The sequence below is a fragment of the Cryptomeria japonica genome, chromosome 6 (genome assembly GCF_030272615.1).
Source record: "Cryptomeria japonica chromosome 6, Sugi_1.0, whole genome shotgun sequence".
Lineage (NCBI taxonomy): Eukaryota > Viridiplantae > Streptophyta > Pinopsida > Cupressales > Cupressaceae > Cryptomeria > Cryptomeria japonica.
In genome coordinates, this window is record NC_081410.1 from 650,969,947 (window position 1) to 650,983,583 (window position 13,637).

At 34.5% G+C, this 13,637-nt stretch overlaps 1 protein-coding gene across 2 annotated transcripts in view; it reads left to right on the plus strand.

Moving 5' to 3' along the window:
• Window positions 1–8,121, plus strand: part of LOC131033161 (indole-3-acetaldehyde oxidase) — a 111,099-nt gene extending 102,978 nt beyond the window's left edge. The window contains exons 9-10 of one of the 2 annotated variants that reach the window (XM_057964296.2): window positions 7,370–7,559; window positions 7,686–8,121. In XM_057964296.2, coding sequence (XP_057820279.1) covers window positions 7,370–7,559; window positions 7,686–7,894 — 399 coding nt within the window. In that variant the 3' untranslated portion in view covers window positions 7,895–8,121. Of the gene's footprint in view, window positions 1–7,353; window positions 7,560–7,685 lie in introns of those variants that run through there. The other variant, XM_057964297.2, reaches the window with a different exon arrangement.
• Window positions 8,122–13,637: the final 5,516 nt, after the last annotated feature.

The window sequence follows — 13,637 nt, forward strand, 5'->3', positions numbered from 1 at the left end:
AAGTTCAGTGCTTTCTAAAGGCCCTAAGGGGAAAAACATAAAGCAAATCATCCTAAACAGTAATTTCTGGGAAAGTGCAGCAAAAGTTTTGCTTGTATGTGAACCAATTGTTGATGTGCTTCGTATGGTTGATGGTGACACTCCTTGCCTTGGCATGCTTTATGAAAGCATGGACCAGTGTAAGGAATCTATTCAAAAAGCACTAAATAATGAAGAAGCAGAATATATGCAGATATGGGAGATAGTTGATTGCAGATGGAAAATGATGCACACACCTTTACATGCAGCAGCTTGCTTTTTGGAGCCTAAGTTGTTTTCTATTGATAGAAGGGGTGATAATGAAATCATGGCAGGGCTTTACCAAGCCATTAGCGAGTATGTACCAGATCCAGAAATTGCAGCATTAATCAGGGATCAAAGTTGGCAATACAAGAGAGAAGGGATGTTTGGAGGGGCAGAAGCCAAATATGACTCGCCACGTATGCCTGGATATAGATGGTGGATCGCTTATGGATCATTAGCTCCTGAACTGCAAGAGTTTGCTATTCGAATTTTGAGTCAGGGAGCAAGTTCATCAGCTTGTGAGAGGAACTGGAGTTGCTTTGACCACATCCATTCCAAAAAGAGGAACAAATTGCTGACTGGAAAGTTGGGAGATCTTGTCTATGTTCGCAACAATTTGAAATTGCTGATGAACAAATCAGCAAAGAACACTTCTTTAGAACAAACTCTTGAAGGCATAGCAATTCCAGATGCAGATGAGCCTGACTTTGCAGATGATGAACTGAGTAGTGATATAGATGATGATGATTTGGCATCCCAGCCAAGTGCTCTTGATGACTTAGAGTTATTTTAAAGTTCTAAAGTTTTTGACTGTTATTGTACCTTTTTGACAAAAGAACATCTTTGCAATAGTGAAAGCATATGTTTCCTATGGTTTATATTTTATAAATGTGTCATCTTTTTGTAATGATTTCAAATCTATTTATCAATGTTAAACTATTTAGGCAATTTTATAGATATATTACATATATTTATTAAAAAAATTTAAAAATTACATATGGCGAATTTAATTCAAATTTTATACATTTTGAATTTTTTCCACATTGAACTTCATTCGAATTTCAAAGTTGTCGAACTTCGAATTCAAATTCGAACCTGGTGACTTAGACCGCAACCATAAGCTAAGGGTTTCCTTCACAACAGCCGACTTTACAAGGGTATTTGGCATACCAGGCCGCAATGGGAAAAAAGTGGAGTTAAAAGCTAAGAAAATGAATAAGGACACGAAGGAGCACTGGGTGAAGATGGTTTCCCGCAACCTTACATCGGCTGAACTTGCCTTTGTGACCAACGCCACAAAAAATAGAGGAATGAAAAAGTCATTTGTAGCCGAAGGTTCCTGGCGCTGTATCATGGATGTCGTGAAGAGCCGACTTACCGGGTCTAGTCGTGCATCGGATATTGCCCTACCTCAGATTATTTTGATGAATGGACTTACAAATGGGGTGCAGTACAACTGGGCTACAGTACTTGCTGACAGGATGTATGAGTTCATGACTCTACACCACCGCACCTTCTACATGCCGCACTATGCCATTGGATTGTTCCTGGAGGCCATGCGTTCCCAGCTGCTGGAGGAAGAAGTAGACATCAAACCGGTAGGTAGTCTGGCACGAGGGGAGCCACCCATCTTCTATTGGCGACATATGGATGTAGGGCTAACACCTACGACAGGGCAGAAGAGGCGAAGGTAGGATGTGTCTGAGTCTAACGACTTTGACAGCGGGCGGGAAGAGACCTCTGAAGCCTCGAGTGATTCAGACATAGATAGTGGGGCAAGCTTAGTCGAGGTCGTACTAGCATCCACACCCCCACCCCAAGTCTTGTTCGCCACACCCATGTTGACTGCCTCAACACATTTGAGTCCGCCTACGAGTGGCATTGTGTCCATTTTTGCCTTCAGGGAGCCGAGGCCGCCAGTAGTAATGGGGCCGCCATCAGGGACCAAGGAAGGGAGGACATAGATAATTCCATCAGAAGAAGTGGGTGAATCCGTACCCACAGGGAAAGTGCAGGGGCACGATCAGACAGCGACAACAACAACACTAGGTGGGGGGATACTACATCCCCTCGAGGAGGACAGTTGGTTGAGCAGGGAGTTCGAGATGATACCCATGTCGCCTAGGCTAGTGTCATAACCCCTCTTTGGACATTGGATTATTGTGATTAAATAAAGACGATAATTAAAACATTTATTAATTAACATTTAATAATATTGAAAAATCGTCTCATTTATGAGACTTCACGATTTTCCTTTAATATATGATTATTAATGTTTATTATTTGTTATGATTACTATTTAATATAACGTTCATGTTTCAATTATTAATATTATATTAACTATTACAAGAAGTTTTACCATAAAATACTATTAAAACATAAAATAGATATATTGAATATATTACACTTACCATATAACGTGTTATTTAATAAATATAAAATATAAACATGAATTGTCAAAATACATTATAAGTATTATTTGAAATAATATCGAATTAATACAATGCCATTAATAGAACCGATATACAATATAAATTATTTATGCTCTCTTTAAAAACCACACTTAAGAAAAGCGAATATAAAACCTGAATTATTATTATTAATTTAATATTTATTGATGAAAGATTAATTGAAATTATTAAATAGTTGTTTATTCATTAGATATCATTATTTAATTAATTATGATGTTAAGTTGATCAACTACGATTGAATATTAATTTGATATTAATTTGTATTACACTAATTAATGTCCTATTATTTATTATACTAAAATTATTTATTGATGTATTACATTAATCAATACCTTACTATTTAGCAAACTAAGATGGATGTATTACGGAATATAAAATTGTTAACTATGAAATTAATATATAAACTTAGCCACCGCATGGGAAGCACCTTTTCAGTCAGGCACGACCCAGACTGGGTAGTTGGACAATCGTCATGTCTCAAATAAGAGCCACATCCCTTCTACCTTAGACGTGACCATTAAGACCACCAGCCCTGATTACTATATCATGGGCAGGAGTCTCATACGGAGGGAAAAAAAGGGAAATAAGTTTTAATATTTTTTGGAAAAGGAACAATTTGCATCGTTCTGTTTACCAGCCTGTAAGGTGATATCCCAGACATATTAGACGATAGTCTATCATATCAGCTAGGGAAAAGTAAGAAGAGCAGAATGAAAAAGAAGAGAACAATATGAAATTAAATATTTAAAGAGAGGGAAACTGTAAGCATCACTCCGGGAAAGAAAGATTTAAAAAGATAATACAAAAATCAGGTCTGTATTCCACGTGACGGGCTTCATTTTCAGGTATGCGATTCATACTCAGAACTGAACAGAACCTTTAATTTGTGAAGCAAAACACTAAACCGATAACGGCATAGAACAAGTACGATAAGATTGTAATTTGTATAGAAGCTGTAACTTAATACGTATGCCTAATATATGAAGCTTGATAATGTCTGTATGCAAAATTTAATAGTAATATCAGTATAGACTGCAATATGATGACAGCCAAACTGAGTTACACATACAGTGGCAGACCAGATCTGACGTGCGTCAGATCTGTCTGCCTTTACAACCACTGAATATGGTGATTGTTTCTGATTTAAGCAGCAGTATATTAATAACTTACATAATAAGAAGTTAATAGATACATAAATAATTGATTATATAATCTAATTCATTTCTTTCTTTATATATATATATATATATTCAATCCGGTATAAAGAATAATATAAGGATTCTAAATATAGATATTGATAATAATAAATATTAAAATAATAATTATAGTTAATATTAAAAAGTAATTATTAATTAGTAAATTAATAAATATTTATCAAACCACCAAAACAAAGTATTTATTAATTGATTGATAATAATAAATATTTCTTAATTATAAATTAATAAATGCGTAAATGATTTATAAAACAAAAATAGGATTAATTAATTAGTATGGTGAGATAGCTAGTACTTGATGGACTAAAGAAAAGGTAGAACATCCTAGGTTGGATTCGTGTTAAGATAGTTTTGTCTCTTAATCGATTTAGTTAAGTTGTAAATATATTGGAAATCAATTAATTACGGTTAAAACTGTCTTGGACCAAGTAGGGGACATTACAGCTGGTTACTACCATTTCTCCCTCACGGGCTACCCCCGTGCACGGTGACCCTCGAGAGGACTTAGACGTAGAGGTTGTGGACTTAGATAGCGAAGGTTCTCCCAGGGATGTGACACACTCGACGGAGGTACAGGGCAGGGAGTTGGCATTGGAGCAGATGGCAGAGGTCCACGTGGACAGCCAGCGAGGCAGGGTAGAGAGCCACATAGAGAGCAGGCAGCAAGGTTTGGTAGACGTGGAGGCGTACCTCCAAGATATGGTGGGCTGAGGGGAGACTTACTTTCAAGAACTAGTATAGACTTATCTACAGGAGGAGGTCCACTGAGGGTGGGAGGTTATCGCCTCCCTTCAATTAGAGGGCCTCGACAACACCATTCAGGAGTTGGAGCGGCTGCTCAGGTTTATGCGGGAGGGTTGTCTGCAGGCATTTGCTGCTTGTTTTGAGAGAAGCGGATGGCCAGAAACTGAGACGGCAGAGATGTTGGCCGCATGGGTAGTGAGCACGCCAGTAGTGGAGAGTGGAGTGGAGTCTCTCGGGAGGCAGATTGAGCAGACCTTCAGGGAAGCGTATTACACTCTTCGTCGAACGGAGTTTGTGTCTGCAGGACATTTGACTATGAGGGCGGCCACGGAGAGAGCTCGGGAGGAGTTGGCCACCTAGGTTGATGCTGTGTAGAGAGACTTGGATCGCCGAGAGGCAGCGTGGGAAGCCGAGAGGGCTCAGTTCGTTGCCGAGAAGGCACAGTTAGCTGCAGAGCTGGAGGATGCAAGGGCAGAGCAGGCGACCTTGCACACTAGTCTGGGATAGGCACGAGAGATGGTGGAGGCCAAGGAGAGAAAGCTCCTGGAGGCTGCCCGGATGGTTAAGTCTGCAATTGAGCACAGAAAGGTTGTTGAGCGAGACCTGCAGGTGTGGACACAACAAGTGTACGATCTACGAGCACGACTGACCCCAGCATCATCATCAACCCTACCACCTGCTGCTTCAGGGATGCCCCCTCAGCCCCCTTCTTCTTCTATACCTTGATTTTGTTTAGTGTATGAACATCATCTCTATTTTGTATTAAGTCGTCCGGAGACAACTTCTTTTCTTGGGGAGGATGATGTTGTCGGGAATAATCATTATGTTATGTTGTCGTCGGTAATTATGGGTTACGGCAGTCAGCTAGTCTACCCGAAGGGCAGTTGGACGCGACGGTTGGTCGTACTCCTTCGGGTATTATATATTGCGTACCTTTCCTTCGAAGTGGGATCATGATAGTCGTATCTGGGTGTGATGTTATAAGCACTTGATGTACATGGACTATTGAATTAATACAGAGCCTAGTTCTTTAATATATTTCCATTATGTTTTGTGCATTTACTTTCTGCATTTAATCGTTTACCTGTATGTGGCAAACAACACATACTTAGGATCAGACTCTCACTAATCTGATTCAGATCTGTTATAATCAGCATCTAATAACTTGAATAATAGCTCTTGTGGTATATATCTAGCTTATTTATTAATTGTCAATATTTATTTCTTATATACATATGTGTATGATTGGATATAAATTGCATATGTCCGATTAATAAATCTGTTTGTAAGCCCCCATCATGTATAGAAGGAAGGAGGTGTAAGGAAGGGGGAAATCATGAGGATTGCCATTGAGATAGGATACCCCGATGGATGTCCATGTTGCCTGCCACCGGGGCCAAGAAGGCCAAAGTTCTGCTCTTGGGCTTAGATAGGACAATTGAGGAACCTCTATTACGATCTTTTCTCCGACTTTATGATGGCTATTAATCTTAGGAGATGAAGCATGGATAGGGAAAGCAGGTACAAGCACCCCACTAGGTAGGATACCCCAAGTGGATGTCCATGTTGCCTGCCATCAAGGCCAAGGGACCAAAGTTCCTCTCTTGGGCTTAGTGTGGGATGGCTTCGGATGGACCTATCATGCTTCTTCTCCCACAACCTAATGTGTTTGAAATGATGTTATAGATATTATATGAATATCATGTGTTATGGACTAAGCCTAATAATGGATATATATTATATATGTGTATATGTTTCTTATGTTATGTGTTGTGTTGCAAACACACACACCCCATTGCAAAGGGGGACCCCCCTTTTTGCTTGTTAGCAGATGTTTTTTGCTTAGTTTGCATAGCTTGGTAATAGTTGTGTCTCCTAGCTCTTAAAGAAGATTTTGTCTTGTCAGTCTGGGAAGAACAGTTGATCAATCATTGAAATGAATAAGAGTGTGATACCTTGTCCTTGTAGTTGGATAGATCGAGTCAGGAAATTCACTTAAGTCTTAGGTAAAGAATAAGTAAGTTGAGTCAGGAATTCCAAGTCCGGGATAGGAACTGAATGTGCAATCCACCGTCTAGACTAGGAAAATTCCTTGTTTTGAGATTAGAAATGTGCAGTTGTTCCAAGGAATGAAAATGGAAGTTGTCCAAATTCAAGACCAAGGGTATGCTGCTACTACTGTATAACTTTTTATTTATCTATATTACTCCTAGATCTAGCACCATGTGTTACAACAGTCAAATTTGGTTTCAGATCTACTCTGTTACATATTAGCATCAACATGTATAGTCTGCACTATGCACTTCTGGTATATTAAAACAATGCTTTCTGTTTACCGATCAAGAAGAATTCAGAACCATATGTATGCTACCAATTCATAATTAAGGATTGGTAAACACGTTCACCCTCCAGATTATTTGTAAATTTGAAATTATTTGTTGTTGTCTCTTAAACCCCTTAATTGTATTTTCTTGAATTTTGTTGAATTGTCCTATGGGTTCCTCAAATATTCAGTGACAATAGTCATAAGTTTATCTTAATTTAACTTGGTTAAAAAGACCTCATATACAAAGTTTGCAGTCATTCTTGAATCATAATTCCACAGTAATATGCATTCGTAGCAGCTCATGCAAACAAGGAAAATACCTACAAGGTAAATTCAACACTTCATGAATGCATAGGATGCAATGATGGAATGTAAAAGAATTGTTTTCCCTTTCTAATATTTTTTTACCATATTAGAATGCCTTATAGTAATAATTATTAAAAGCTTCTCCATTCCCATGCAGCATTCTCATTGTTTGAAGGATTTAGATGACAAGTTAGTTTATATGGTCAACTAATAGTCTAATATTTGAAAGAGAGTACATGATGCAGATTGAAGGTGCTTTTGTGCAAGGAGTTGGGTTCTTCATGACAGAGGAACATCATGTTGACAACAATGGAAAGCTTGTATCTGATGGAACATGGACATACAAAGTTCCTACAATTGACACCATACCTCGAAAGTTCAATGTTGAGATACTTAATAGCCCTTTTCACCAAAAACGTATTCTCTCTTCGAAAGGTTTGTTTTTAAGTCTCCTTAAGCACTATAGATACATTTTATTTGTAGATACAACATAGAATCTGTTCTCTAATATGGTGATATTTATTTAACATGGTGTTTTGTGCATGAACAATTATGTTACAGCTTCTGGTGAACCACCTTTGCTTCTAGCCGCATCTGTTCACTGTGCAATAAGAGAAGCTATAAGAGCAGCACGCAAGGAGCTCCCAACTGATAACAACAAACACTTCCGAATGGACACCCCTGCCTCCATGGATGTCATAAAATCTCTGTGTGGCCTCAATAACGTAGAACTTTATTTAAAGAGCTTGTGCATTTCTACTAAACAATAGCATGATAATTCTGAAATCATATTTTACAATTACAATTTATTTGGACATACTTATTAAATTTGAGAGGTATTCTACAATGGCACCAAAGGGTGGAGTGTAATGGTGTGAATGTGTAAACAAAAGCTCTTACCTTTTATCTTAATTTTGAGATCCATTTACATGTCAAACTATTGATATTTAATAATCAAATAAATTTTCAATAAATAAGATGGCTCAAAATTGATATCTTTTTTCTGGATAGATGTATTTAAGATATCTATACTAGTTAAATATACAGACTCGGGAAAAGGAAAACACCGTGTTTGGTGCAAGGATTGAAAGGCATTTATTCACTTTTAAGGCATGATACGATAGCTCCTAATTCCCCACTATATCAAGTATAACTGCAATCTCCTCATTATAATTTTCTTATCAACAAAAATAGGAATGGCACTATTTCTATTAATCATATAATTGAAAGAATTAAAGAAATTCTAGAAATATCATCACATGCCCAGAATAGATATTTATCCAATTGTATTGAAAGCTAGAGAGAATACAGTGGAGAGTTATGGTGATATGTGGAAGGATTCAGCTTAAGCCAACAAAGTTTGCAAGCCTGCAACCCAGGAACCCACACCAAAAAATTGCTGACAGACTTGCAATGGATGACAATGAACTGTACCTATGTTTGATAGCAACAATATCCTTTCAGGACAGGAATATTCCTGGATGACAACAAACACACAAGACTTTTTTCACAACACTGAAAAAAATGCCAATCGGGACGTCTTTTTTTCCCCTTATTTCATTTGCCCCTTGCAGGTGCATGGGCAGGGGCAGGGGCAGCACCCCTTATACCTCCAAACATGAAGAAATAGGTACTAATCTTAAAACATTTCCAAGGGTTAAATGGTGAAATGTCTTTCCAATGTTAGGTAGTTGCAACTCATGAAAAATAACATGAAAATAAATTGAAGATGAAACTTTGACAAGTCCATAATTCAGTTTCAGACAGGCCAACAATTCCTCTTTCTCCAAAAGATATGAAGTAACTGACGGCCACAGTCAGGATGCCTCTTTGAAGATGAGAATATTATGTTGCCTTCCATTTACGAAACAAATAATTGATGAAAATTATATATACACAACCATCATACAAGGTCATTTCCAAGGAGGAAAATAGGCAATAAATAAAGGATAACATTATTATAGTATTTTTTGTAAATGCAGAATAATATCTCAATTAATTTCATAACAAGGTGTTCTAAAAAGATTAAAACAAGTTCCAGATTTTTCATCAAGGAATGATTTCTCCATGTTAAATATCTCTGTCATTCATGTCATGCACTTTTAAAAAAAACTGTTCAAAATGTAATGTACTTGTTTTCATGCAGATTTTAAGTTCTCAGTATAGTTTGTTGTTTTCTTCATGCAGAAATGTATAAAGATCTTGAAATCACTATAGGTTTTTTTCTTTTTCTTTTTGAAATTTAAGAAAGACATGTTTATTGAGCTGTACTTTTAGACTCACATAGTAGCAAAAATCGTTTTGGGGAAAAATCGGCAAACCAAAAGTATAAATCTTTTTGAAAAAATAAGGAAAAAATCAGCAAAAAAATGCAGAAAAAATTGGATAAAAAAAAATATAAAAAAAATTATAGAAAAAGAGACAAACTCTATTTTTTTAAAAAGCTTAAGGGCATTTCCATAGCATAGAGATATAAAGAGAAAATAAAATAAAGTTTAACCCATCAATTGTAGAAAATAGTTTTGTTGTTGTTTATATTCATATTGCTGATTACATAAGCAAAGATTTACTTAATTTTTTAAGAGTGTAGTCACCAAATACACCAAATTATTGTCTAAGTCTGAGATCAAATATTAGCTAAGTCTATGAAGTAAATGAGATCGAAAGTTAACAAAAGTTAACATAGAAATAGTAAAAGTGGAAGCCATTTTGAAGTGATCCAAGAATTTCATTCCGATTGAGGCAAGGAGTTTTGTAGAGTTAATTTAATATTTTAGAAAGCTTATCAAATCATATTCCACAATTGCAATGCTTTATATCATAGCAACAAAAATTGTTTGGGGAAAAAATCGGCAAACCAGAAGTATAAGATTTTTTGAAAAAATGGGTTAAAACATGGATTGTAAAAAATTGTAGGAAAAATAAACACAAGAAAATAGATTTTTGTTGTTTATATTCATATTGCTGATTACATAGGCAAATATTCATTTAACTTTTTGAAAAGGCAATCACCAAATACACCAAATAGTTGTGTAAGTCTGAGATCAGAGATTAACTAAGTCTGTGAAGTAGCTCAGATCAAAATTTATTAGACAAAGATCCAACAATTGTTAGGAATTTAGTAAAACTGGAAGCCATTTTGAAGTGATCCAAGACTTTCATTGTGATTGAGGTAGGGAGTTTTCTAGGGGTAGTTCAAAATTTGAGAAAGCTTATCAAATCATATTACACAGTTGCAATGCTTTATATTCCCTGATGGCAATTGGTAAGTCCTTTATATGGGGTAGAATTCAACAAAAGACATTTGTTTAGCTGAAGTAAAAGATTAGCAAGCGATTGGTTTTGGCAAATACCTAGCTTGCAACTACTATTTTAGATAGAGACAAATTTTAATGATTGTGTTAGAGGCTCTTTTATTACAACTATGTAAGCTTGTTTGTTGTCATTCAGATTTATTCATGGAGCACTTTGGATATATTATTCACATAATGAATTGTATGTCTTTGTTTGAGCACAAATTAACTATGTCAATTATAAATTAAAAATCATATATCTATATCCATATATATCATATATGTCTTCAAACGTTAAGTGTTGTGGTAGAAACACTCCATTGGTGAGGCAGCCACCAAGGTTCAAAACCCTACTGGGCCATTGATAACATTATTATAGTATTTTTTGTAAATGCGGAATAATATCTCAATTAATTTCATAATAAGGTGTTCTAAAAAGATTAAAACAAGTTCCAGATTTTTCATCAAGGAATGATTTCTCCATGTTAAATATCTCTGTCATTCATGTCGTGCACTTTTTAAAAAAACTGTTCAAAATTTAATGTACTTGTTTTCATGCAGATTTTAAGTTCTCAGTATAGTTGTTGTTTTCTTCATGCAGAAATGTATAAAGATCTTGAAATCACTATAGGTTTTTTTCTTTTTCTTTTTGAAATTTAAGAAAGACATGTTTATTGAGCTGTACTTTTAGACTCCCATAGTAGCAAAAATCGTTTTGGGGAAAAATCGGCAAACCAAAAGTATAAATCTTTTTGAAAAAATAAGGAAAAAATCAGCAAAAAAATGCAGAAAAAATTGGATAAAAAAAAATATAAAAAAAATTATAGAAAAAGAGACAAACTCTATTTTTTTAAAAAGCTTAAGGGCATTTCCATAGCATAGAGATATAAAGAGAAAATAAAATAAAGTTTAACCCATCAATTGTAGAAAATAGTTTTGTTGTTGTTTATATTCATATTGCTGATTACATAAGCAAAGATTTACTTAATTTTTTAAGAGTGTAGTCACCAAATACACCAAATTATTGTCTAAGTCTGAGATCAAATATTAGCTAAGTCTATGAAGTAAATGAGATCGAAAGTTAACAAAAGTTAACATAGAAATAGTAAAAGTGGAAGCCATTTTGAAGTGATCCAAGAATTTCATTCCGATTGAGGCAAGGAGTTTTGTAGAGTTAATTTAATATTTTAGAAAGCTTATCAAATCATATTCCACAATTGCAATGCTTTATATCATAGCAACAAAAATTGTTTGGGGAAAAAATCGGCAAACCAGAAGTATAAGATTTTTTGAAAAAATGGGTTAAAACATGGATTGTAAAAAATTGTAGGAAAAATAAACACAAGAAAATAGATTTTTGTTGTTTATATTCATATTGCTGATTACATAGGCAAATATTCATTTAACTTTTTGAAAAGGCAATCACCAAATACACCAAATAGTTGTGTAAGTCTGAGATCAGAGATTAACTAAGTCTGTGAAGTAGCTCAGATCAAAATTTATTAGACAAAGATCCAACAATTGTTAGGAATTTAGTAAAACTGGAAGCCATTTTGAAGTGATCCAAGACTTTCATTGTGATTGAGGTAGGGAGTTTTCTAGGGGTAGTTCAAAATTTGAGAAAGCTTATCAAATCATATTACACAGTTGCAATGCTTTATATTCCCTGATGGCAATTGGTAAGTCCTTTATATGGGGTAGAATTCAACAAAAGACATTTGTTTAGCTGAAGTAAAAGATTAGCAAGCGATTGGTTTTGGCAAATACCTAGCTTGCAACTACTATTTTAGATAGAGACAAATTTTAATGATTGTGTTAGAGGCTCTTTTATTACAACTATGTAAGCTTGTTTGTTGTCATTCAGATTTATTCATGGAGCACTTTGGATATATTATTCACATAATGAATTGTATGTCTTTGTTTGAGCAAAAATTAACTATGTCAATTATAAATTAAAAATCATATATCTATATCCATATATATCATATATGTCTTCAAACGTTAAGTGTTGTGGTAGAAACACTCCATTGGTGAGGCAGCCACCAAGGTTCAAAACCCTACTGGGCCATTGATAACATTATTATAGTATTTTTTGTAAATGCGGAATAATATCTCAATTAATTTCATAATAAGGTGTTCTAAAAAGATTAAAACAAGTTCCAGATTTTTCATCAAGGAATGATTTCTCCATGTTAAATATCTCTGTCATTCATGTCGTGCACTTTTTAAAAAAACTGTTCAAAATTTAATGTACTTGTTTTCATGCAGATTTTAAGTTCTCAGTATAGTTTGTTGTTTTCTTCATGCAGAAATGTATAAATATCTTGAAATCACTATAGGTTTTTTTCTTTTTCTTTTTGAAATTTAAGAAAGACATGTTTATTGAGTTGTACTTTTATAGACTCGCATAGTAGCAAAAATCGTTTGGGGGAAAAATCGGCAAACCAAAAGTATAAATCTTTTTGAAAAAATAAGGAAAAAATCAGCAAAAAAATGCAGAAAAATCGGATAAAAAAAAATATAAAAAAAATTATAGAAAAAGAGACAAACTCTATTTTTTTTAAAAGCTCAAGGGCATTTCCATAGCATAGAGATATAAAGAGAAAATAAAATAAAGTTTAACCCATCAATTGTAGAAAATAGTTTTGTTGTTGTTTATATTCATATTGTTGATTACATAAGCAAAGATTTACTTAATTTTTTAAGAGTGTAGTCACCAAATACACCAAATTATTGTCTAAGTCTGAGATCAAATATTAGCTAAGTCTATGAAGTAAATGAGATCAAAAGTTAACAAAAGTTAACAAAGAAATAGTAAAAGTGGAAGCCATTTTGAAGTGATCCAAGAATTTCATTCCGATTGAGGCAAGGAGTTTTGTAGAGTTAATTTAATATTTTAGAAAGCTTATCAAATCATATTCCACAATTACAATGCTTTATATCATAGCAACAAAAATTGTTTGGGGAAAAAATTCGGCAAACCAGAAGTATAAGATTTTTTGAAAAAATGGGTGAAAAAATGGATTGTAAAAAATTGTAGAAAAATAAACACAAGAAAATAGATTTTTGTTGTTTATATTCATATTGCTGATTACATAGGCAAATATTCATTTAACTTTTTAAAAAGGCAATCACCAAATACACCAAATAGTTGTGTAAGTTGAGATCAGAGATTAACAAAGTCTATGAAGTAGCTGAGATCAAAATTTATTAAACAAAG